We start from the raw sequence: 26,947 nt of genomic DNA on the forward strand, positions 1-26,947 counted from the left end.
GATCCTGCTGTGATGTCGCTGGTCGCTGAATAAAGTCCAGAACTTTATTTGGTCGTCCGATCGCCGTGTATCGTTGTGTTTGACAGCAAAAGCAACGATACCAGCGATGTTTTACACTGGTAACCAGGGTAAACATCGGGTTACCAAGTGCAGGGCCGCGCTTAGTAACCCGATGTTTACCCTGGTTACCAGCGTAAAAGTAAAAAAAACAAACAGCACATGCTCACCTGCGCGTCCCCCAGCGTCTGCTTCCTTACACTTACTGAGCGCCGGCCCGAAAGTGAAAGTGAAAGCACAGCGGTGACGTCACCGCTCTGCTGTTAGGGCCGGAGCTCAGTCAGTAGTGATGGGCAGTCCGGCTCTTTTTGGTGATCCGGCTCTCATGGCTCCGCTCACCAAAAAGAGCCGGCTCTTTTTGGATCCTAAATGGATCCCTATTGAATACCTGTTCGGGCATCCGAAACCCCGCCCACCTACCGCAGAAACTCCGCCCACTTCCTATGAGCCAATTAAATTGAAGAGTGGGCGGAGTTTTGCTCAGGTGGGCGGAGTTACGCATGCCGAAGTCCGGGAGTTTACGCCCAGTGAGAGCCATTCAGGAATTTTAGTGGCTCTCACTGGTGTGCCGGCTCCCATCGTTCACAGCAGGGAGCCGGCTCTTTGTGTCGGCTCGTTCATGAACGACACATCACTATCAGTCAGTGTCAGGAAGCAGACGCTGGGGGACACGCAGGTGAGTATGTACGGTTTGTTTTTTTTACTTTTACGCTGGTAACCAGGGTAAACATCGGGTTACTAAGCGCGGCCCTGCGCTTAGTAACCCGATGTTTACCCTGGTTACCCGGGGACTTCGGCATCGTTGGTCGCTGGAGAGCGGTCTGTGTGACAGCTCTCCAGCGATCAAACAGCGACGCTGCAGCGATCGGCATCGTTGTCGCTATCGCTGCAGCGTCGCTTCGTGTGAAGGTACCTTAAGACGCAGAGGTCCTTACTCCCTCAGTGTTCCGGCTACCAGGATTTTGCGCCTCAGAAGGAAGCAGCCTGTTCGGGGCTGGTCCCCTTCTGGTATCCTCTCCTTTGCTTCAACTTCCTTCACGCTCGCTGCAATACAGTTCTGCCTTTCAATGTCTCTTTCTGGGAGCTGCAGCTCTGAGGGCACGCACAGCTCCTTTTAACCTTCCATCCTCCTCAGACTCTGGTCTGGAACTAACAGAACTCCTGTCTGGAGCTCTGCCAGGAAATGACTAACTTTCCCTACAGACTACCAGTTATATATATGTGGGGAGTGACCTAATAAATAGGAGCAGAAGCTCCCCCTGGTGGCCTGGAGGGTGAATGTGTTGCATGTTTGTGATACCTGGATGCAGTTATCTTTCTTTGCCTCCAAACGTAGCATCACTCTCCCCAAGAGGAAAGCAATATCACTGCAACGACCAGGATCCTGAGGCGCCGCAACCACACCCAGCTTTCCACAGCAGTCCTCACGGTGTGGCTTTCCTAACCTCCAGTGCACCCAGCTTTTCCAACATTGATCGTTACCCATTTTCTCTTTACAACCGGCGCATCATCAGCAGCACAGCCAGATTGCTACCACCACACCCGGCTCTCTACAGCAGTCATTATGGTGTGGTTCTCCTAACAGCCAGTGCACCCAGCTTTCCCAATAGTGGTCGCTATCCATCTTCCTTCTACAACCAACGCACCATGCCAGGAACAACCTACATTAATCTAATTCCTTTATTGCAACCAATTACAAGGCACCAGATCATTGGTAAAATTCACTGGGGACCCAGGGACCTCATATATATATTATCTGAGTCATTATATACAATTTCTGTGTCCATTTTGTACCTCTGGAAAGTCACCGGACTCTTGGTGACACCACTGGCACACCGCTGCCCCAATCTATACCGATATGGTGTGGACCTAGTTGTTTCCACATCTCCCACCTTCCGGTGATATTATATCTACTTTCCGTGGTTCCAGGATTTTCCTGTGTACTGATACTTCTAGGTGAGGACATAAGTTCTTTTTTTCTTGCGGATTTTCTTTACCACTGGTTGCATAGCGACTGGTTTCTGAGCGCAGTTTTGGACTTTTATTATTTTTATTCTAATTTTTACTTTTGACAACAGGTGGTTGTCACCAGGGCCGGCGTTAGGGGCAGGCAGACTAGGCAGCTGCCTGGGGCCCCCGCTGCCCTAGGGGCCCCCAGCCAGGGGCAGACATACTGCTGATGGCACTGCTCCAGGGCCCAGAGGTGGAGGGGGGCCCCTGCAGGCAGGCCCGGTATCATGCAGGGTCGGCCCCTCTCACTCCCTCCTGTAATCATGGAACACCGAGTGCCGGGGAGAGAGCGGGGCGCGAAGTGCAGGAGATCAAAAAGGGGGCGTGTCATGCAGGGAGAGACGCTGGCCAATGAACGCTTTCCTTACCTCACAGTGACCAGACTGAGGAGAGCGCTCACTGGCTGCCGTCTGTCCCCCTGCATGGAGCGTCCTAATGGTGAGTACTCACCTACAGTCAGGGGCCCCGCTGCACAGCACATAGGGACAGCAGTGGAGGAAGAGCAGGACTTACAGGGGGTCTTCTGCTCCCAGGACTTACAGGGGGTCTTCTGCTCCCAGGACTTACAGGGGTCTTCTGCTCCCAGGACTTACAGGGGGTCTTCTGCTCCCAGGACTTACAGGGGTCTTCTGCTCCCAGGACTTACAGGGGGTCTTCTGCTCCCAGGACTTACAGGGGTCTTCTGCTCCCAGGACTTACAGGGGGTCTTCTGCTCCCTCCACTGTTCTGTTCAGAGCAGGCTGCAGCGTCTCCTCACAGAGCAGAGATGGGGGAGGAGCTCACTGCAGGGGCAGCACGGCAGCAAAATGTATGCTGTGAAGTGACCTGAAGAGTAATGTGCAGTTATAGTGCTCTTTATAACTTATCTCTTTATAATTTTAGTCATGGAACTGTTTGAATTTGAGTCTTTTCCTCCCTTACTGGGAATTTATCATCAGGTGCTGTCTGCTCTGTGCCCCATCCCCCACAGAGGGGTCTGCAGCCTTCTCCAGCTGAGCTGACCTGCAGGGCTCATCTGACCACCTATACAAGATTAGTATGTATGTATGTATATGCTTGTATATGTATGTGTGTGCATCTGTGTGTATCTATGTGTATGTTTCTATCTGTGTGTATCTGTGTATGTACAGTATATGTGTGTATGTATGGTATAGTTGTATGGCTGTGTGTGTATGCATGTACAGTATGTGTATCTGTGTATGTGAAATAAATTTGTATGGATATATGGTATATATGTATGTTTATGTGCATGTACATGCAGTATATGTGTATGTATATGTGTGTACGGTATGTGTATATACTGTATGTGTATATGTACGGTACGTGTATGTGTATCTGTATGTTCGGTATATGTGTGTACGGTATGTGCATTTGGGTGTATTTTATATGTATGTACGGTATGTGTGTACTATATGTATATAACTGTATCTGTGTATGTACGGTATATGTGTGTGTATCTGTGTGTATGTACGGTATATGTGTGTACGGCACTTGTGTGAATGTACGGTATATGTGTGTACGGCACTTGTGTGAATGTATGGTATATGCATGTGTGTATGTACGGTATGTGTATGTATGATGGTATATGTATGTGTATCTGTGTGTATGTATGGTATATGTATGTGTTTGCATATACTGTATTTGTATGTGTATCTGTGTGTATGTACGGTGTATGTATGTGTATTTGTGTGTATGTACGGTATATGTATGTACGGTATGTGTATACTATCTGTGTATATAACTGTATGTGTGTATGCATGTAAGGTGTATGTCTGTGTATGTACGGTATGTGTATCTGTGTGTATGTATGGTATATGTATGTGTTTGCATATACTGTATTTGTATGTGTATCTGTGTGTATGTACGGTGTATGTATGTGTATTTGTGTGTATGTATGGTATATGTATGTACGATATGTGTATACTATCTGTGTATATAACTGTATGTGTGTATGCATGTAAGGTGTATGTCTGTGTATGTACGGCATGTGTATCTGTGTGTATGTACGGTGTATGTATGTACGGTATGTGTATACTATCTGTGTATATAACAGTATGTGTGTATGCATGTAAGGTGTATGTCTGTGTATGTACGGTATGTGTATCTGTGTGTATGTACGGTGTATGTATGTGTATTTGTGTGTATGTATGGTATATGTATGTGCGGTATGTGTATACTATCTGTGTATATAACTGTATGTGTGTATGCATGTAAGGTGTATGTCTGTGTATGTACGGTATGTGTATCTGTGTGTATGTACGGTGTATGTATGTGTATTTGTGTGTATGTATGGTATATGTATGTACGGTATGTGTATACTATCTGTGTATATAACTGTATGTGTATGCATGTAAGGTGTATGTCTGTGTATGTACGGTATGTGTATCTGTGTGTATGTACGGTGTATGTATGTGTTTGCATATACTGTATTTGTATGTGTATCTGTGTGTACGTACGGTGTATGTACGTGTATTTGTGTGTATGTATGGTATATGTATGTACGGTATGTGTATACTATCTGTGTATATAACTGTATGTGTGTATGCATGTAAGGTGTATGTCTGTGTATGTACGGTATGTGTATCTGTGTGTATGTACGGTGTATGTATGTGTATTTGTGTGTATGTATGGTATATGTATGTACGGTATGTGTATACTATCAGTGTATATAACTGTATGTGTGTATGCATGTAAGGTGTATGTCTGTGTATGTACGGTATGTGTATCTGTGTGTATGTACGGTGTATGTATGTGTATTTGTGTGTATGTACGGTATATGTATGTACGGTATGTGTATACTATCTGTGTATATAACTGTATGTGTGTATGCATGTAATGTGTATGTCTGTGTATGTACGGTATGTGTATCTGTGTGTACGTACGGTGTATGTATGTGTATTTGTGTGTATGTATGGTATATGTATGTACGGTATGTGTATACTATCTGTGTATATGTATGTGTGTATGCATGTAAGGTGTATGTCTGTGTATGTACGGTATGTGTATCTGTGTGTATGTACGGTGTATGTATGTGTATTTGTGTGTATGTATGGTATATGTATGTACGGTATGTGTATGTATGATGGTATATGTATGTGTATCTGTGTGTATGTATGGTATATGTATGTGTTTGCATATACTGTATTTGTATGTGTATCTGTGTGTATGTACACTGCAGTATGTGTGTTTGTGTGTATGTATGGTATATGTATGTACGGTATGTGTATACTATCTGTGTATATAACTGTATGTGTGTATGCATGGAAGGTGTATGTCTGTGTATGTACGGTATGTGTATCTGTGTGTATGTATGGTATATGTATGTACGGTATGTGTATACTATCTGTGTATATAACTGTATGTGTGTATGCATGTAAGGTGTATGTCTGTGTATGTACGGTATGTGTATCTGTGTGTATGTATGGTATATGTATGTGTATCTGTGTGTACGTACGGTGTATGTATGTGTATTTGTGTGTATGTATGGTATATGTATGTACGGTATGTGTATACTATCTGTGTATATAACTGTATGTGTGTATGCATGTAAGGTGTATGTCTGTGTATGTATGTACGGTATGTGTATCTGTGTGTATGTACGGTGTATGTATGTACAGTATATGCTGGAACAAAAATCATTGTTCTCATCAGCACATCGCCCAGTTAAAACTGCAGATATTCTGCTAAGATGATACTGTATGGGGACAGATTGATTTACTAGTGATCATTCTGTCCCCAGCCAGTGTAAAGAGGCTGGAAACAAGTGGCGAATGACTTCAATATTGTTGATCACGCTCGTTTAGTGGCCTGAAATCAGCGCATGTAGCTACAACCAAAATGTTTCTGTTGGTGCAATATGTTAGCATTTGGGGCCCCATTTTAAACTTTTGCCTACGGCCCCACTTTGCCTAAAATCGGCCCTGGTTGTCACCCAAACAGACACCTAAAACCCCCAAAGAACCTTGTGTCTAGCGCCAGTGGAATCTATGTAAATAAAAATGAGTGCACCCCCATCAGATCTAGTGTTGTGTGTGACCACCATGATGTGTAAGGAGGCAGCTAGTCTTCTAGGCCGGGAGGGAACATGGTGGCCATGAGATATTACAGCGTTCATCTTTCTCCATCTCCAGAACGAGCGCTAGAGCCTGGATGATGGAGGTAGAGTGGTGACAACTTGTCTCCAGACCTCCCCATAGGCGTCACTGTCACACTGAGGTCTCACTGGAGGCACCAGGCAGCTTCTAAATACATTCTTGTCATGGCCTGGAGCCTTCAGCGATACTTGGTGGTGGCCGTGTCCTTATGTGGGGGCACATGAGCTGCTGGTGTTGGGGGGCACATGAGCTGCTGGTGTTGGGGGGCACATGACCTGCTGGTGTCGGGGGACACATGACCTGCTGGTGTTGGGGGGCACATGACCTGCTGATGTTGGGGGGCACATGACCTGCTGGTGTTGGGGGGCACATGAGCTGCTGGTGTTGGGGGGCACATGAGCTGCTGGTGTTGGGGGGCACATGACCTGCTGGTGTCGGGGGACACATGACCTTCTGGTGTTGGGGGGCACATGACCTGCTGGTGTCGGGGACACACATGACCTGCTGGTGTCAGGGGAACACATGAGTTGCTGATGTAAGGGGACTACATGTCATTGATAGGATCATTAAGTCACATGTCCTGCTCTATAGTGACAGAGAAGATGCCGCCATGACTCCCGCCCTAGGTGTACGGCACTTTACCTACATGACAATGAAACAAAACTCACATCTGCTGCATTTCTGGAGAAGAACATCTGACGGTGTCTCAGTGGCCAAGAGTCTCCTGATAACTGGACCTCTATAGGGAGGTCTGGAGACAAGTTGTCGCCACTCTCCATCTGGCATCCACGCTCTAGATCTTGTTCTGAAGATGGAGAAAGATGTGTGATGTAATATGTTGCCACCTTGTTCCTTCCAGGCCTTGAAGTCTCAGTGCCTCCTTACACATCACGGAGATCACACACAATACTAGATGCAGAAGTTATTGATGGGGGGTGCACTCATTTTTATATCAACAAATTTGAGTGAAAGTGAAGCTTTTGTGATGAGTTATATTATAACATCACTGTCCTGTTATGGGGGAAAATGTTCTGCGAAACCGAGAATTGTCAGAAAGTGGAAACAGTTCTTGTGTCCAGTGACATATTGTTTAAAATGTTACTTTTCACAGGGGTGTACTCATTTATGCTTAGCACTGTATATCTGTTGTAGTGTGAGAATGATGTGTATGTAGGGAGCAGTAAGGTAGTGACGCTTGTAAGAAGCTGTTACCTTATTTACATGACCCTCTCACCATCTGTGACTTCCTTCGTTTCTTGCCACTCATACATGATGTCTTCCTCGTTCACTTCATGTCTTGTGTGTGGTTGCCTGGGGATGTCTTCATGTGGTGTCTAGGGGGTTTCTTTACATGGGCACTGGGGATGTCTTCATGTGGTGTCTAGGTTTTTTTTTCATGAGCTCTCTGGGGTTTCCTTCACGTGGTCTCTGTTTGGTTCTTCACATCATCTCTGGGGGATTTCTTCACTTTGCCTCTTGGGGTTTCTTTCACGTGGTCTCTGACTGTTCTTCATGTGGTCTCTGGGGGTTGTTCATGTGATCACTGGGGGGTTCTTCACGTGGTCTCTGGGGGGTCTTCATGTAGCCTCTGGGGTTCTTCACATGGTGTCTGGAGGTTTCCTTTTCGTGTTCTCTGGGAATTTCTTTTACATGGTCTCTCGAGATTTCTTCACATGGCCTGTTGAGGGTTCTTTACGCGGTCTCTGGTGGCTTCATTTAAGTGGTCTTTTGGATTCCCTCTTGCAGTTGTGCAACTTTGTCACATCTATATCTTACCTCATTTTACACGTTTAGTCATTATATTATCTCTCAGGTTGCTGAGTGCAAAATGAAAAAAAATGAATTGGATGAACGAGTTGAACATGTACGCTCCCTCCATGAGGTCATCCGCACGAACTACAGGCAACAAACGGCAAAAGAGCAGGAAATCAGCAGCAAGGTAGATATCATCAGTGCATCCCCATGTACCAGCCACAGTAATGGAGATCTTGTGTAGGCAGTGACCTGTGTCACTGGTGGAGGTCTCACGAAGGTGATGATCTGTTTAATTGGTAGATGTCTCACGTAGGTGGAGACCTGTTTTATTGGTGTAGGCCTCATGTAGGTGGTGACCCGTGTCATTGGTGAAGGCCTCACGTAGGTGGTGACCTGTGTCACTGATGAAAGCCTCATGTGGCTATGAAATGTGTCATTGGGTGGCTCGTGTATGTGGGGAACTAGGTCATTGGTGGAGGCCTCATGTAGGTGGTGACCTGTGTCATTGGTGGAGGCCTCATGTAGGCGGTGACCTGTGTCATTGGTGGAGGCCTCATGTAGGCGGTGACCTGTGTCATTGGTGGAGGCCTCACGTAGGTGGTGACCTGTGTCATTGATGGATGACTCATGTAGGCGGTGACCTGTGTCATTGGTGGAGGCCTCATGTAGGCGGTGACCTGTGTCGTTGATGGATGACTCAAGTAGGCGGTGACCTGTGTCATTGGTGGAGGCCTCATGTAGGCGGTTACCTGTGTCATTGGTGGAGGCCTCATGTAGGTGGTGACCTGTGTCGTTGATGGATGACTCGAGTAGGCGGTTACCTGTGTCATTGGTGGAGGCCTCATGTAGGTGGTGACCTGTGTCGTTGATGGATGACTCGAGTAGGCGGTGACCTGTGTCATTGGTGGAGGCCTCATGTAGGCGGTTACCTGTGTCATTGGTGGAGGCCTCATGTAGGTGGTGACCTGTGTCGTTGATGGATGACTCGAGTAGGCGGTTACCTGTGTCATTGGTGGAGGCCTCATGTAGGTGGTGACCTGTGTCGTTGATGGATGACTCGAGTAGGCAGTGACCTATGTCACTGGTGGAGTTCTCACGTAGGTGGTGACTTGTGTCACTGATAAATGCCTCATGTGGCCGTGAGCTGTGTCATTGGGTGGCTCGTGTAGGTGGGGACCTGTGTTACTGGTGAGGGCCTCATGTAGGCGGTGAGAAAACCAAATAGATGAATTGAGGTCTGATATCTAATATATAAACCTAAACAAAAAAACAAAAATTAGCTTTTATTATGTGCCTCTAAAAAATCTCTGATACAAGTATATGGCTGTGGTGATATAGAGGGATGATGTGTCCCCCGCCAATTATTTGATATTACACATATATCTGTAGGTTTTTAATGTATTGAAATTCTATATGATTGGAGGTTTTTTGAGTTATTGACAATCTATTGCATCTATAAAATATATAGACATCAATCCAGATACTACAGTCAATCAATACAGACACATGCTGTTCACCATCCGTCATACTCTGAAATATAGTGAGCAGAACACTGTACTATCCTATGTGCAGCATTGTCACCTACACAATACATCTACTGTCAGGTTCATTGTCAGAGAGCACTTGAGCACTTCATGGCTGTTGGTGACGGCTTGGTGAGGGATTTCCTTTTTAGGGTCAGACAGGGTTAGCCTACGTGGAGCGGGGCGCCATTACGTTTTCCCCCTAGGGTGTCAACCTCCGCTGCCAGGTAGGGAAACTGAGTATTAGGCTGCCGTCACACTATCAGTATTTGGTCAGTATTTTACATCAGTATTTGTAGCCAAAACCAGGAGTGGGTGATAAATACAGAAGTGGTGCAGATGTTTCTATTATACTTTTCCTCTAATTGTTCCACTCCTGGTTTTGGCTACAAATACTGAGGTAAAATACTGACCAAATACTGATAGTGTGACGGCAGCCTTAACTCTTTCTTCCTCTAGACTCTTTCCATAAATCATTATATATTTTGGCCTGTTTTTTAATATTTAGCACCTGTGTCTGATCTACTCACCAACATGTGTGTTTTTTTTACATATTGAGCTTTTTTAGAGGTACATAATAAAAGCTCATTTTTAGGTCTATTTTTTGTTTCCTCATGTCGGCAGTGACCTGTGTCACTGACGGAAGTCTCATGTAGATGGTGACCTATGTCACTGGTGGAGTTCTCACATAGGCGGTGACCTGTGTCACTGGTGGAGTTCTCACGTAGGTGGTGACCTGTGTCACTGGTGGAGTTCTCACGTAGGTGGTGACCTGTGTCACTGGTGGAGTTCTCACGTAGGTGGTGACCTGTGTCACTGGTGGAGTTCTCACATAGGCGGTGACCTGTGTCACTGGTGGAGTTCTCACATAGGCGGTGACCTGTGTCCCCGGTGGAGTTCTCATGTAGATGGTGACCTGTGTCACTGATGGAGTTCTCACGTAGGTGGTGACCTGTGTCACTAGTGGAAGTGTCATGTAGGCTGTGATCTGTGTCACTGATGGAGTTCTCACGTAGGCGGCGAAATGTGTCAATGGTGGAGGCCTCATGTAGGCAGTGACCTGTGTCACTGATGGAAGCCTCATGTAGATGGTGACCTATGTCACTGGTGGAGTTCTCATGCAGGCGTTTACCTGTGTCACTGGTGAAAGCCTCATGTAAGCGGTGACCTGTGTCAATGGTGAAAGCCTCATGTAGGCGGTGACCTATGTCACTGGTTGAGTTCTCATGTAGGCGGTGACCTGTGTCACCGGTGAAAGCCTCTTGTAGGCGGTGACCTGTGTCAATGGTGAAAGCCTCGTGTAGATGGTGACCTGTGTCACTGATTGAAGCCTCATACAGGAGGTGACTTATGTGATTGGTTGATGGATCGTGTAGTTGACCTGTGTCACTGGTGAAGCCTCATGTAGGAGGTGAATCGTGTCACTGGTAGAGGCTTCATATAGGCAGTGACCTTTGTCACTGATTGAAGCTTTATGCAGTAGGTGACCTATGTCATTGGTGGATGGCTGGTGAAGGAGGTGACCTGTGTCTCTGGTAGAGGGTTCATGTAGGAGGTGAAATGTCACTGGTAGAGGCCTCGTTCGTATAGGCAATGACCTGTGTCACTGATGGAAGTCTCCTGTAGATGGCGACCTGTGTCATTGGTGGATGGCTCTTGTATGCAGTGACTTGTGTCACTGATGGAGGTCTTGTGTAGGTGGTGGCCTGTATCACTTGTAGAGGCCTCATGTACAAGGTGAATTGTGTCACTGGTAGAGGCCTCGTATAAGCAGTGACCTGGGTCCCTGATGAAGGCCATATGTAGACGACAAACTGTGTAACTAGTGGAGGCCTCTCTTCTGAGCGTGGTCAATGTACTCAAGAACCCTTTTCCATGACTTGTGTCTCTTAGCTGACTGAAACTTGGGACATGTACCAGCATTTTCTGAAGACATCAAATGAGTTCCTTAGCAGTCACCTCCCATCCATGTCTGGCAGCTTGGAACAGTCATTCCAGGCCTGTTATAAAGAGGCAGAAGATCTGATTGTAGCCTCTTCCTCCTCACATTTTCGAGATCCCAATCAGAATGTGGCCATAATTCTGTGCAATCTGGGAACATTACATCACAAATTGCGTTTTTCTCTGTGTCAGCTGCGAGACTTCAGTCAATCACGTCAAATCTTACAAGGTAAGGACAAAATGTTCCCTTGTCTTAATGTCATATTTTCTTTGTGTTCCACTCTCTTCATGTCCTGTCCTCCAGCCTACATGCCACCGCCATGTTCTCCATGTTGCATGTTCACCACCACTTGTTCCCCAGGTTGCATATTCTCCACCACGTGTTCCCCAGGTTGAATTTTATCCACCATGTGTTCCCCAGGTTGCATGATCTCCACCACGTGTTCCCCAGGTTGCATGTTCTCCACCACATGTTCCCCAGGTTGCATGTTCTCCACCACTTGTTCCCCAGGTTGCATGTTCTCCACCACATGTTCCCCAGGTTGAATGTTCTCCACCACATGTTCCCCAGGTTGCATGTTCTCCACCACATGTTCCCCAGGTTGCATGTTCTCCACCACATGTTCCCCAGGTTGAATGTTCTTCACCACATGTTCCCCAGGTTGCATGTTCTCCACCGCATGTTCCCCAGGTTGCATGTTCTCCACCACTTGTTCCCCAGATTGCATATTCTCCACCACTTGTTCCCCAGGTTGCATATTCTCCACCACATGTTCCCCAGGTTGCATATTCTCCACCACGTGTTCCCCAGGTTGAATTTTATCCACCATGTGTTCCCCAGGTTGCATGATCTCCACCACGTGTTCCCCAGGTTGCATGTTCTCCACCACATGTTCCCCAGGTTGCATGTTCTCCACCACTTGTTCCCCAGATTGCATATTATCCTCCACTTACTCCCCAGGTTGCATATTCTCCACCACATGTTCCCCAGGTTGAATTTTATCCACCACTTGTTCCCCAGGTTGCATGTTCACCACATATTCCCCAGGTTAAATGTTCTCCACCACATGTTCCCCAGGTTGCATGTTCTCCACCGCATGTTCCCCAGGTTGCATGTTCTCCACCGCATGTTCCCCAGGTTGCATGTTCTCCACCACATGTTCCCCAGGTTGCATGTTCTCCACCACATATTCCCCAGGTTGAATGTTCTCCACCACATGTTCCCCAGGTTGCATGTTCTCCACCACATGTTCCCCAGGTTGCATGTTCTCCACCACATGTTCCCCAGGTTGAATGTTCTCCACCACATGTTCCCCAGGTTGCATGTTCTCCACCACATGTTCCCCAGGTTGAATGTTCTTCACCACATGTTCCCCAGGTTGCATGTTCTCCACCGCATGTTCCCCAGGTTGCATGTTCTCCACCACTTGTTCCCCAGATTGCATATTCTCCACCACTTGTTCCCCAGGTTGCATATTCTCCACCACATGTTCCCCGAGGTGAATTTTATCCACCACGTGTTCCTCAGGTTGCATGTTCACCACCATGTGTTTTCCAGGTTGCATAATCTCCACCTTGTGTCTTCCCGATTGCATGTTCTCCTGCATGTGTTTTACAGGATGCATTTTCTCCACCACGTGTCCTCCAGGTTGCCTGGTCTGCACCAAGTGTCTCCAGCTTCCATGTTCTCCACCACGTGTTTTCAAGGCTGCCTGATTACCATAGCTGCCTCTTATCGTTCCTGATATATTTTCAGTCTTTCAGGCTGGTGGCCAGTTATCTCATTGTCTATTTTTAGGAAAAAGCTTCGATTTCTCTGTGATTTCTCTTGGGGAACAGATGATTCAGGCACAACAAGACTCATGGAAGCTGCTGACCAGATGCCGGGAGCATATTGCTGCCTGGAAGCTAAAACCCTTCATGAAGGTAATCAGGACGCATATGAACCCGAAATGGTGACCCCTGAGATCAATACCCACCCACCTAATGATTACTCCTCTACAGGTGAAGATGGAGCAGGTGGGAGAGAAGCTGCAGCAGTGGGAGAATAGTCTACAGGACCTGCTGCTGATCCTCCCGAACAAGGACCCTGTCCTACAAGTTGTCAAGGGTGACCTTCAGGATTTCTCTCAGCACCTTCCCCTGCTCCAGGCACTTCAGGACCCTGCTGTGAAGCACAAACACTGGGTGGCCATCTTTGCTGGTAACTTCCGGGGTGGAGGGCCTGCGTCAGTCATAGGCATCACTGCTGACTATTAACCAGATCGTGTCATTCTAGTTATGGGGAAGGTCTCTGATGGGCCAGAAACACTGACGCTGAAAGAGCTGCTGTCCTACCCCCTACACAGAGAGCAGGAGGACATCCAGAAGGTGAAGGGGGCAGGGTACTGCCGGACATACTGCACCCACCTCCAGAGCTGCACTCCTATTCTGCTAATACATCATATCTTATCCTCCAGAGCTGCACTCACTATTCTGCTAACACATCATCTATTATCCTCCAGTCACCTCCAGAGCTGCACTCACTATTCTACGGTCACATCATGTCTTATCCTCCAGTCACCTCCAGAGCTGCACTCACTATTCTGCTAACACATCATCTATTATCTTCCAGGTCTTTTATTAAATAAAATAAAAATACTTTACATGACAGTCCACGGTCCACAATCAACCCTTCTGAGGAAGGGATCGATCGCAAACGCGTAAAGCAAAGGACTAAGAGGGCAGCCCTGGCGGACACCAGATCCCACCCCGAAAGGTTGTCCAATCCACCCGTTTACCAGAGGGAAAGTCTCAGCCCCTGCGTACGAGGTCTTAAGCCAGTCCACAAACCCTCCAGGCAGACCATACCTCAAAAGAGTGGACCAGAGGTACTCGTGGTCGACCCGATCAAAGGCTTTTGCCTGATCCAGGGTCAGCAAGAACCCCTTCCAAAGGCCTGCCCTGCCCTGCTCCACGGCCTCTCGGACACCCAGAACAGCACTGAAAGTGCTACGGCCAGGAACGCAACAGTGCTGAGCCTCCGAAAGGAGCCGCGGTGCAAACTTCACCAGCCTATTGAAGAGTATCTTAGCCAAAACCTTCCTGTCCACATTGAGAAGTGATATGGGACGCCAATTCTCAATGCGTGACGGGTCCTTACCCTTTGACAAAATGATCAAAGCCGACCTCCTTAATGATCTCGGCAGAGTGCCCGAGGAGAGACACTCATTAAACACCTGAGTCAAGAGGGGGACCAAGGAGTCCCTAAAGGTCTTAAAGAACTCGGATGTTAAGCCATCCGGACCTGGCGATTTTTTGGGCCGGAGCCCATCGATCGCCAGTCTCACTTCCTCTTCTTTGATCGCTTCTGCCAAACCGCCCAGCGAGAGGTCAGCCCCTGGCTCAGGAACAGCTTCAGCCAGGAAAGCCGACATCCTGTCACGATCCAGTTCCTTCCTTCCCAAGAGGTGCGAGTAGTATGAACTGACGACCTCCAAGATCCCTGATCTGGACCTTCTCAGGGATCCCGTACTGTCCATCAGCCCAGTCACTATCTTACTATTCACTGACATCTTGCAGCTTCTGTAGGGGTCGGGCGAGTAGTACTTCCCGTAATCCCTCTCAAAAACCAAAGATGCGTGCCTATCGTACTGACACCTCTTTAGCAAGGATTTCACACTGGAGATCGCCTCGCGGCTACCCCCAGTCGAGACAAGTTGCTCGAGTTTCCTCCTCAGGCTCTGATACAGGCGATCCCTGTTCAGGCTTCTGAGGTTCGAGAGTTGCCGGAAGAATCTCGCCACCCGATGTTTGAACATCTCCCACCACTCAGACTTAGTGTTACTTAGGCCCAGCAGCGGTACCTGGCTCTGAAGAAATTCCTCAAAGGACCGTCTTACAGCTTCTTCCTCAAGGAGTGACGAATTCAGCTTCCAATAACCTCTTCCCATCCGAGGAGTCTCTGTAACGCTCAGAGAAAACATAATCAAACAGTGATCGGAGAACTCCACCTCCACAACCGACAACGGCGAGGAGACGGCATCCTCCTTCAAATAAAACCTGTCTAACCTAGACCTGCACTGACTACCTCTAAAAAAAGTGAACCCCGCGTGGCCTGTGTTGTGCCGGATGTGGACATCCACCAGGCGTGCCTCACTTACTATCCTATTTAGCGCGACGCAATCGTAAGCCAGCCGGTCTCCGGAACCTCCTCTATCACAGGGTCTCGTGACGTTGTTGAAATCCCCTCCAAAGACCACCTGCCGACTCGAAAATAAGAAAGGTTTGATCTTCATGAAGAGACACTTGCGGTCCCACTTGGACTGGGGACCGTAGATGTTAATGAGCCGAAGCTCCTGTCCCCCAATGGAGACATCTAGGATCAAGCATCTCCCCATTTCTAACTCGATCAATCGTCTGCATTCAACCGCTGCGGTCTTAAAAAGGACCGCCACCCCACTATACGGCTCGGCCGCAAGAGACCAGTAGGAGGGCCCGTGCCTCCACTCCCGCCTTGCTTTATGCATGGTTGATAGGTCGGTCAACCTGGTCTCCTGCAAAAACAAAATGTCGGCGTCAAGTTGGCCGAGAAAATGAAAGGCCGTGTACCTTGCCACATCTGACTTTATGCTGGCAACATTAATGGTTGCCAGCGTCAATGGGGTGGGTGCCGCCATCATGATTGATTAAATTAGATAGCCTTTTTCTTCCCACCCCCAACAGTTTCACCCTCTTCCTCTGACAATGATGAGTTTTTAGTGCGCTTAAGACAAACAGACTCATCCATTCTCTCCTTACATACACTCTGGCCCTTGTCTGGTGGTCCTGAGGTAGTCCCCCCCCCAGAAGGCTTTGTATTTGCCCCCTGAGAAGAAGACCCAGCGACCTCCTGAGCCCCAACAACCTTGTCCGCAACCTCCGGCCCCGGGTCCCCATCGCCCCCCTCTGGAGGGGAGTCCTGGAGGGCCCGGAACCGGTTAGAGAGATCCACCAGAGGGGGGGCGGCTGGACCTTCCAATGGCACCTGGATCAGGGCTACGGAGTCAGAGGGGTCGCACTCCAAGGAGGAGGCTCAAGGCCCGGACCCCCTCTTTTCCTTAGTTGTTTTCCTGTTACCCTTTTTCTTTTGCTGTGACCACTCCCCATCTCCCTCATCCAGACTGTCACCGGATGAAGGTTCCTGGGCAGACATGGCGTCCTTTTGCTCCTCCCTTTCAAGTCTCTTGACTTCCTCGCTCAATTCGCCGTCTTTAGGATCCTCAGCTGCAAGTGAAGCACCCGGGTCAGAGTTTAGGGTCATTACTCCCTGCCCCCTGTTCCCACGGCGCTGCTGCTGCCGCCTGATATTGGATGGCGGCAGCCTGCTCCTCACCGGTTCCCTGCCTCCTCCGCCTCTGTTGGTACCTTCACCGGCGAGATTAGTCCCGGCTTTCGCCTGTCCCGCACTCGCCGCTTTCAGGACCGCATTGGCAAAGGAACGCGGACAGCGACTGAACGGGTGACCGAGGTCACCACACAGGTTACACCTAATTCTGCCACAGGTAGCAGCGAGATGGCCGAGGTCCCCACACAGTGCGCATTTCTGGGTGGTACACTGCGCACTGAAGTGTGTGGGGCTGCCGCACCTGTGACAGACCTTAGGCTGCCCCCGGTAGAAAATCAAGATCCTGTCCCTCCCCAAAAATGTTGAGGAAGGGATATGGGTAACGGTGTTTCCTGAAACCTTCAATTTCACCATGAAGGTCCAGGCTCCTGACCAGATACCATGCTCATCGAGGGTCTTCTCGGGAATACCGATGATGTCGCCATATCGTCCAACCCAGGTGGAGATGTCGACACAGGAAAGTGACTCGTTACTGGTCAAAACGGTCACCTTCCTGACCGAGTTCTGGCGGGATATTGCTTCAGCGAGGAAACCCTGCCATTCGGGGCGACCCCGAGCCAGCTCATGGCGAGACCAGAAAAGCTCAAGGCCCTCCGGCCTCACGAAGCTGACATCGAAGTAGGAGGTCCCATAGGGATGGATCAAGGCGAAGATGTCATATGCCACGAAGCCCATCCCCAGCAGGAGCTCAGCAACCTTTGACCGATCAGGACAGGCATCCTTGCTTACCCACTGGAGACGGGCCACGTTCCTACGGTTACTCCTCTGCCCCGGTGTCGGCAGAGACCAGACAGTCTCTGCCCCTCTATCTCGGAAGGCGGAAAGACCGTGTCTCTCTATCCAGAAAGACAGATCAACCTCCCTCCCCTCTACATTGATAGAACTCTCCCCTTTCCTCAGGGCGTCCAGGAAGCGCTGTTGCAAGTCACCTTCCTCAGGGTCACCAGACAAGGGCGCACTACTACCCCCAGCAGTGACAGCTCCTGAATAGCTTGGGGCTGAAGACCCCGCCACCGCTGGGGAGGCAGCGGGACCACTACCTGCTTCCCCTCCACCAACACCAGTAATGTTCTCCTCATTCACTCCACCACCACCACTATTCCCATCATTTGCAACATCACTACTCCCACCATTTACTCCACCACTGCTCCCATCATTCATTCCACCACTATTCCCACCATTCACTCCACCACTACTCCCACCATTCACTCCACCACTACTCCCATCATTCCCCTCACCACATCCCATCACTTTATTACCAGTATTCTCACCACCATTTGTCCCAGTGTTCTCTGCACCTTCCACAGTAACATCCATTTTCTCCTCACTTGTGTCTGGCTTCTTTGCACTCACACCTGCTGGACCGGGGGAGGGGTGCAGCACCACACCCATTTTCCCTTCATTGGTGTTTTGTTGTGTCTCTGGAGCACCTTGCCCCCCTACTGCAGCAGTTTGTATTTTATTATTCTGGGCCCGCTGCTTGTTGGGGGGCGCCGCCTGCCCCGCACCCACAGCCTTCGGGGTCCCGGTGTCACATTTGGGTGCTGGAGCACTCTGTCCTCCCGTTGCAGCAGGGCGCCCAGTGTTCCCTGCAGATGATGTTTCCTGCTTTTTTTTTCCTTTTTGGACTCGCTGCTCCCCTATTGCAGCCGCGTGCCTCTTCTCTGTTGAGGCGCACTGCGCCCCTGTCACAACAGTGCGCCCCCCTTTCACCGCAGCAAGTTTCTCGGACCTGCCCCCCACAGCCCCGGCGTCGGCCGGCCCAGCCGTAGCGAGCAGGGATGGAGTCTGCCCACACCGTCCCCCTTTCGCAACGGCGTGGACATCCCCCTCACCCACCTCAGCCCCGGTGATAACCGGCTTAGCCGCAGAGGGCAGAGAGGGAAACTCCTCGGGGTCCCCTATGTCCGGCGCCGTGAGTACCTCCACAGCCTCGCCCCCTGCACTGTTCCCCGCACAGACGGCAGCACCGCCGGACGTCCTCCTCCTCTCCCCACCTTGCCTATGCCCCGGACCCACTGCAGAGCCCGTGCCTTTAGGTTTGGTGGGGTTTACACAGGAGGTGGTAGGTGTAACATCATCCATCAGTACATATCTGTAACTCACCACCTCCCGTGCGGTCTCCTTCGTTGTCTTCTTCCTCTTCTGGGTTTCCTCTGCTGGCTCGTCCTCACCAAAGGAGAAGCGGTCCAGGTTCACTGGAGACTCCAGCTGTCGGATCTCCTGTAGCAGACCGCCCTCCTCCTCTTCCTCCGCTGACACTCCAGCCTGTGCTGTCGGAGTCCTCTGCCGTGCCGGGAGGCCGCTTCCCTGTTGTCGGCTCTGCGACTCACTCTCCCGGCTGGTTCCAGCTTGTAGGACTCCAGTCACAGCCACGTCGTCGTCCTCCTCCTCGTCGCTTAGGACGCCGGCTGGCGGCTCTCCTGAGGTATTTAACCCCTTCATTTCTGAGAACCGCCGCTGGTTCTTAAACCTCTCCAGGAAGGGACCTGCGCTTTTCTCAATCCCCTCCCGGAGGAGCACTAACCGGGCCACCTCATCTCTGAGGGCTCTGAACCTCTGGGAGGTCACGGGTTTCTCCTTGCTAGAGGCTCGGGTGTTCAGGATCCGTGCCACCCTCAGCTCCTCCTTCAGCCCGGTCAGTGCTTTGCCGGCGTCCTCGTACTCACGTAGCATGGCGACCACTCGGGAGGAGAAGGTACTCGTGGACTCTCCGGAGCTCCTCTCCCCCCAGGATGTTCCTGGGCTCTCCTTCCTGGGGCCTGGGGTGCCCATGTCTCCCTCTCTGGGCGGACGATGAGCCGTCTCAGGGTTGGAGTAGGTGGGTAAGGTTTTCTTCACCCTTCCTGACCTCCTCAGTCCCTCTTGGGCCGGTTGCTGCTGCTGCTCTCTGTCCCCCGCCGGCACAGACCGGGGAACAGAAGCCTGGGAAGCCATGCCGGCCTCCCAGGAAGCCTGCCTCTCCCTGGGGAGAAGAGAGGCCGACTCTGGGCCTCCTGCTGGAAGTCCTGGAGCTCACAAGACAGGTGCTGCTCCTAGCAGGGTGTGACTGATTGTGGGCACCTGTCCTCCAGTCACCTCCAGAGCTGCACTCCTATTCTGCTAATACATCATATCTTATCCTCCAGAGCTGCACTCACTATTCTGCTAACACATCATCTATTATCCTCCAGTCACCTCCAGAGCTGCACTCACTATTCTACGGTCACATCATGTCTTATCCTCCAGTCACCTCCAGAGCTGCACTCACTATTCTGCTAACACATCATCTATTATCTTCCAGGTCTTTTATTAAATAAAATAAAAATACTTTACATGACAATAACCAAGATACATTACAAATAAAACACCACAGAACAAAACATAAGAACAAAGCTCCAATCAGACGACAACAAACGACAAAAATCACAAAGAAATAAACCAGAAATGGAACCAAAATGGAGAAAGTTCATGACCTACAAATCAGGACCGGGAAACAAAAATTCCAATAAAAATAAAGCAAAGCTAAAAGACAACAAACAAAATACTCATAATTACATGAATACCCCTGTAAAAAATTTTACATAATAAATAGTATAAAATCATATAAGACCCCCGGCCCAGCTTCATTCATACTACTATATACAACCCCAACTACATTCACACCGTCCTATATACATTATTATATACAATATATACACTATAAACACATTATACTAAACCGAACATATTACAACACCGCAAACACAACAAAACCGTACCGGTCCCACTGCCTTACCTTACAGCCCCCCCCCTTACACCACCACATTCACCCTACAACAAACCTAAATACAATACAGTGTACAAAATTTTTTTTTTTTTTTTTATTATTATTATTATTATTATTTTTTTTAAATTTTTTTTTTTTTTTTTTTTTTTTTTTTATATACTTATAAACACACACCTACTCTAACTATCCCGCCACCCCTGATCCAGCTCTGGCCACAAAGTTCAGGAATTATCCGAGCTAGGATCAGGCCCCAAAGTTTTTCCCCAGGCGGGGCCTGGGCCAGGCCAGATCAGTCTCTTATCACCGCCGTTGATCCCCCCAATCCCCCCACCCAACCTAACTAAGACCCTCTATTATACACACTATATACAATATATACAATACACTATATACAATATATACAAAAACCAACATCACAGAACACAACCTACATACTCACCACCCAAGGCTCAAGTTCGATGCCTGCAAACCTTCTATTCAGGGAACAGAGATACAAAACAAAAATCTAGGGTGTAAAGACATCAGCCCACCACCAGGATATAGGAGCGCTAACGGACTAAGGCACCCCGAAGGAGAAACCCCTCCAGAGATGGGCCGCCCTCCGGGCACCCAGTCTTTCGCACTCCAGAGAACGCACCTTCACCAGGGCACCTAGGATGCTGCTACAAACTTCATCTACACGGAGGATTTTACTCTGCGTCGTAACTAAAACTCGTGCGTTCCACGTGAAGTACCTGACCACTGCGCTGACTAAGAATAAAGTGACTCGGTCCCTTCTCCCGAGGTCTCTGAACGCTCCATAGGCCCACTCGGCATAGGACAGAGTGGCCAGCCGCGGCCAACCAATGGAAGCGCCCACCCTGTTGTACACCTCTGTATTAAAGGGACAATGAAGCAGGAAGTGCTCCATGCTTTCCAGCATGGTAGCGCAATCCTCACGGGGACAATTCCTGTCCACGGAGCTCCTGTGCTTCAAATTGTCCCTCACATACAACTTACCTTGGAAGCAGCGCCAAGTCAAGTCCCAATACTTCTTGGGGATCCTACTAGAATTTAGCAAACTTAACCCAACCTCTAGATCCCGACTCGGGCAGTCCCTGAGGACCAATGGTCTCTGAAAATGCGAAAGCAAGACCCGCATGTCGAGGAGTTTCCTCGGGAGGGACCTCACTTCCCACATTCCCAGACCCCACCGGCGCATCATTTTCAGAACCGGGGTAACATAAGCCGGGAGATGCCCGTGCGGTGTGCGAAGATCCTTCAATCTTCCCCCTGTCTCCCATTCCTGGAAGAAAGGCTGAAACCATCCTTTGCAGGAGAATACCCACGGAGGAGCCCTCTCTTTCCAGAGGTTTGCCACGTTAACTTTCAAAAAGGTGTTCACTAGAAACACCACGGGGTTTACCATATTCAACCCCCCTAGTCTCCTCGTGCGATAAGTGACCTCCCGTTTGACTAGGTTTAGTCTATTCCCCCATAACATCTGGAAGAACAGACTGTAGACCCGTGTCCAAAGGGGCTCCGGCAAGACACAGACGCTGCCCAGGTAGATTAACAAGGGGAGCAGGAAAGCTTTGCACAGGTCAACCCTTTCCCTCAGGGTCAAAGACCAACCCTTCCATTGGTCCACTTTTTGGGCGACACCCTTGATTCTGCCTTCCCAGTTTTTCGTGGGGTAATCACCCTGGCCAAATTCGATGCCTAGGACTTTGGCATGTTCTTGGGGTTCGGGGAGGGTGTCCGGAAGATCAAACGCGGGATCCCCGCCTCCCAGCCAGAGACTCTCACACTTGTCCTGGTTGACCTTGGACCCGGATACCTCCGAGTAGCTCTCCACTTCTGACATCACCACCATCGCCTCCTCTTGCGAAGAAACAAAGACAGTAACGTCGTCCGCGTAGGCCACTACCCTCAGGATAGCCTCTGGCGCCAACCCGCCCATCCTCACCCCCGCCAACGGTCCACAATCAACCCTTCTGAGGAAGGGATCGATCGCAAACGCGTAAAGCAAAGGGCTAAGAGGGCAGCCCTGGCGGACACCAGATCCCACCCCGAAAGGTTGTCCAATCCACCCGTTTACCAGAGGGAAAGTCTCAGCCCCTGCGTACAAGGTCTTAAGCCAGTCCACAAACCCTCCAGGCAGACCATACCTCAAAAGAGTGGACCAGAGGTACTCGTGGTCGACCCGATCAAAGGCTTTTGCCTGATCCAGGGTCAGCAAGAACCCCTTCCAAAGGCCCGCCCTGCCCCGCTCCACGGCCTCTCGGACACCCAGAACAGCACTGAAAGTGCTACGGCCAGGAACGCAACAGTGCTGGGCCTCCAAAAGGAGCCGCGGTGCAAACTTCACCAGCCTATTGAAGAGTATCTTAGCCAAAACCTTCCTGTCCACATTGAGAAGTGATATGGGACGCCAATTCTCAATGCGTGACGGGTCCTTACCCTTTGACAAAATGATCAAAGCCGACCTCCTTAATGATCTCGGCAGAGTGCCCGAGGAGAGACACTCATTAAACACCTGAGTCAAGAGGGGGACCAAGGAGTCCCTAAAGGTCTTAAAGAACTCGGATGTTAAGCCATCCGGACCTGGCGATTTTTTGGGCCGGAGCCCATCGATCGCCAGTCTCACTTCCTCTTCTTTGATCGCTTCTGCCAAACCGCCCAGCGAGAGGTCAGCCCCTGGCTCAGGAACAGCTTCAGCCAGGAAAGCCAACATCCTGTCACGATCCAGTTCCTTCCTTCCCAAGAGGTGCGAGTAGTATGAACTGACGACCTCCAAGATCCCTGATCTGGACCTTCTCAGGGATCCCGTACTGTCCATCAGCCCAGTCACTATCTTACTATTCACTGACATCTTGCAGCTTCTGTAGGGGTCGGGCGAGTAGTACTTCCCGTAATCCCTCTCAAAAACCAAAGATGCGTGCCTATCGTACTGACACCTCTTTAGCAAGGATTTCACACTGGAGATCGCCTCGCGGCTACCCCCAGTCGAGACAAGTTGCTCGAGTTTCCTCCTCAGGCTCTGATACAGGCGATCCCTGTTCAGGCTTCTGAGGTTCGAGAGTTGCCGGAAGAATCTCGCCACCCGATGTTTGAACATCTCCCACCACTCAGACTTAGTGTTACTTAGGCCCAGCAGCGGTACCTGGCTCTGAAGAAATTCCTCAAAGGACCGTCTTACAGCTTCTTCCTCAAGGAGTGACGAATTCAGCTTCCAATAACCTCTTCCCATCCGAGGAGTCTCTGTAACGCTCAGAGAAAACATAATCAAACAGTGATCGGAGAACTCCACCTCCACAACCGACAACGGCGAGGAGACGGCATCCTCCTTCAAATAAAACCTGTCTAACCTAGACCTGAACTGACTACCTCTAAAAAAAGTGAACCCCGCGTGGCCTGTGTCGTGCCGGATGTGGACATCCACCAGGCGTGCCTCACTTACTATCCTATTTAGCGCGACGCAATCGTAAGCCAGCCGGTCTCCGGAACCTCCTCTATCACAGGGTCTCGTGACGTTGTTGAAATCCCCTCCAAAGACCACCTGCCGACTCGAAAATAAGAAAGGTTTGATCTTCATGAAGAGACACTTGCGGTCCCACTTGGACTGGGGACCGTAGATGTTAATGAGCCGAAGCTCCTGTCCCCCAATGGAGACATCTAGGATCAAGCATCTCCCCATTTCTAACTCGATCAATCGTCTGCATTCAACCGCTGCGGTCTTAAAAAGGACCGCCACCCCACTATACGGCTCGGCCGCAAGAGACCAGTAGGAGGGCCCGTGCCTCCACTCCCGCCTTGCTTTATGCATGGTTGATAGGTCGGTCAACCTGGTCTCCTGCAAAAACAAAATGTCGGCGTCAAGTTGGCCGAGAAAATGAAAGGCTGTGTACCTTGCCACATCTGACTTTATGCTGGCAACATTAATGGTTGCCAGCGTCAATGGGGTGGGTGCCGCCATCATGATTGATTGAATTAGATAGCCTTTTTCTTCCCACCCCCAACAGTTTCACCCTCTTCCTCTGACAATGATGAGTTTTTAGTGCGCTTAAGACAAACAGACTCATCCATTCTCTCCTTACATACACTCTGGCCCTTGTCTGGTGGTCCTGCGGTAGTCCCCCCCCCAGAAGGCTTTGTATTTGCCCCCTGAGAAGAAGACCCAGCGACCTCCTGAGCCCCAACAACCTTGTCCGCAACCTCCGGCCCCGGGTCCCCATCGCCCCCCTCTGGAGGGGAGTCCTGGAGGGCCCGGAACCGGTTAGAGAGATCCACCAGAGGGGGGGCGGCTGGACCTTCCAATGGCACCTGGATCAGGGCTACGGAGTCAGAGGGGTCGCACTCCAAGGAGGAGGCTCGAGGCCCGGACCCCCTCTTTTCCTTAGTTGTTTTCCTGTTACCCTTTTTCTTTTGCTGTGACCACTCCCCATCTCCCTCATCCAGACTGTCACCGGATGAAGGTTCCTGGGCAGACATGGCGTCCTTTTGCTCCTCCCTTTCAAGTCTCTTGACTTCCTCGCTCAATTCGCCGTCTTTAGGATCCTCAGCTGCAAGTGAAGCACCCGGGTCAGAGTTTAGGGTCATTACTCCCTGCCCCCTGTTCCCACGGCGCTGCTGCTGCCGCCTGATATTGGATGGCGGCAGCCTGCTCCTCACCGGTTCCCTGCCTCCTCCGCCTCTGTTGGTCCCTTCACCGGCGAGATTAGTCCCGGCTTTCGCCTGTCCCGCACTCGCCGCTTTCAGGACCGCATTGGCAAAGGAACGCGGACAGCGACTGAACGGGTGACCGAGGTCACCACACAGGTTACACCTAATTCTGCCACAGGTAGCAGCGAGATGGCCGAGGTCCCCACACAGTGCGCATTTCTGGGTGGTACACTGCGCACTGAAGTGTGTAGGGCTGCCGCACCTGTGACAGACCTTAGGCTGCCCCCGGTAGAAAATCAAGATCCTGTCCCTCCCCAAAAATGTTGAGGAAGGGATATGGGTAACGGTGTTTCCTGAAACCTTCAATTTCACCATGAAGGTCCAGGCTCCTGACCAGATACCATGCTCATCGAGGGTCTTCTCGGGAATACCGATGATGTCGCCATATCGTCCAACCCAGGTGGAGATGTCGACACAGGAAAGTGACTCGTTACTGGTCAAAACGGTCACCTTCCTGACCGAGTTCTGGCGGGATATTGCTTCAGCGAGGAAACCCTGCCATTCGGGGCGACCCCGAGCCAGCTCATGGCGAGACCAGAAAAGCTCAAGGCCCTCCGGCCTCACGAAGCTGACATCGAAGTAGGAGGTCCCATAGGGATGGATCAAGGCGAAGATGTCATATGCCACGAAGCCCATCCCCAGCAGGAGCTCAGCAACCTTTGACCGATCAGGACAGGCATCCTTGCTTACCCACTGGAGACGGGCCACGTTCCTACGGTTACTCCTCTGCCCCGGTGTCGGCAGAGACCAGACAGTCTCTGCCCCTCTATCTCGGAAGGCGGAAAGACCGTGTCTCTCTATCCAGAAAGACAGATCAACCTCCCTCCCCTCTACATTGATAGAACTCTCCCCTTTCCTCAGGGCGTCCAGGAAGCGCTGTTGCAAGTCACCTTCCTCAGGGTCACCAGACAAGGGCGCACTACTACCCCCAGCAGTGACAGCTCCTGAATAGCTTGGGGCTGAAGACCCCGCCACCGCTGGGGAGGCAGCGGGACCACTACCTGCTTCCCCTCCACCAACACCAGTAATGTTCTCCTCATTCACTCCACCACCACCACTATTCCCATCATTTGCAACATCACTACTCCCACCATTTACTCCACCACTGCTCCCATCATTCATTCCACCACTATTCCCACCATTCACTCCACCACTACTCCCACCATTCACTCCACCACTACTCCCATCATTCCCCTCACCACATCCCATCACTTTATTACCAGTATTCTCACCACCATTTGTCCCAGTGTTCTCTGCACCTTCCACAGTAACATCCATTTTCTCCTCACTTGTGTCTGGCTTCTTTGCACTCACACCTGCTGGACCGGGGGAGGGGTGCAGCACCACACCCGTTTTCCCTTCATTGGTGTTTTGTTGTGTCTCTGGAGCACCTTGCCCCCCTACTGCAGCAGTTTGTATTTTATTATTCTGGGCCCGCTGCTTGTTGGGGGGCGCCGCTTGCCCCGCACCCACAGCCTTCGGGGTCCCGGTGTCACATTTGGGTGCTGGAGCACTCTGTCCTCCCGTTGCAGCAGGGCGCCCAGTGTTCCCTGCAGATGATGTTTCCTGCTTTTTTTTTCCTTTTTGGACTCGCTGCTCCCCTATTGCAGCCGCGTGCCTCTTCTCTGTTGAGGCGCACTGCGCCCCTGTCACAACAGTGCGCCCCCCTTTCACCGCAGCAAGTTTCTCGGACCTGCCCCCCACAGCCCCGGCGTCGGCCGGCCCAGCCGTAGCGAGCAGGGATGGAGTC

At 50.4% G+C, this 26,947-nt stretch overlaps 1 protein-coding gene across 1 annotated transcript in view; it reads left to right on the forward strand.

Annotated features, from left to right (window-relative positions):
* The window catches only part of DNHD1 (dynein heavy chain domain 1), a 458,413-nt gene that overhangs the window by 184,617 nt on the left and 246,849 nt on the right, over window positions 1–26,947 (forward strand). Inside the window, exons 13-17 of the mRNA XM_077299004.1 lie at window positions 7,975–8,100; window positions 11,333–11,609; window positions 13,179–13,306; window positions 13,385–13,583; window positions 13,659–13,750. Coding sequence (XP_077155119.1) covers window positions 7,975–8,100; window positions 11,333–11,609; window positions 13,179–13,306; window positions 13,385–13,583; window positions 13,659–13,750 — 822 coding nt within the window. The remainder of the gene's footprint in view (window positions 1–7,974; window positions 8,101–11,332; window positions 11,610–13,178; window positions 13,307–13,384; window positions 13,584–13,658; window positions 13,751–26,947) is intronic.

Source organism: Ranitomeya variabilis, chromosome 3 (genome assembly GCF_051348905.1).
Source record: "Ranitomeya variabilis isolate aRanVar5 chromosome 3, aRanVar5.hap1, whole genome shotgun sequence".
NCBI classification, from domain to species: domain Eukaryota; kingdom Metazoa; phylum Chordata; class Amphibia; order Anura; family Dendrobatidae; genus Ranitomeya; species Ranitomeya variabilis.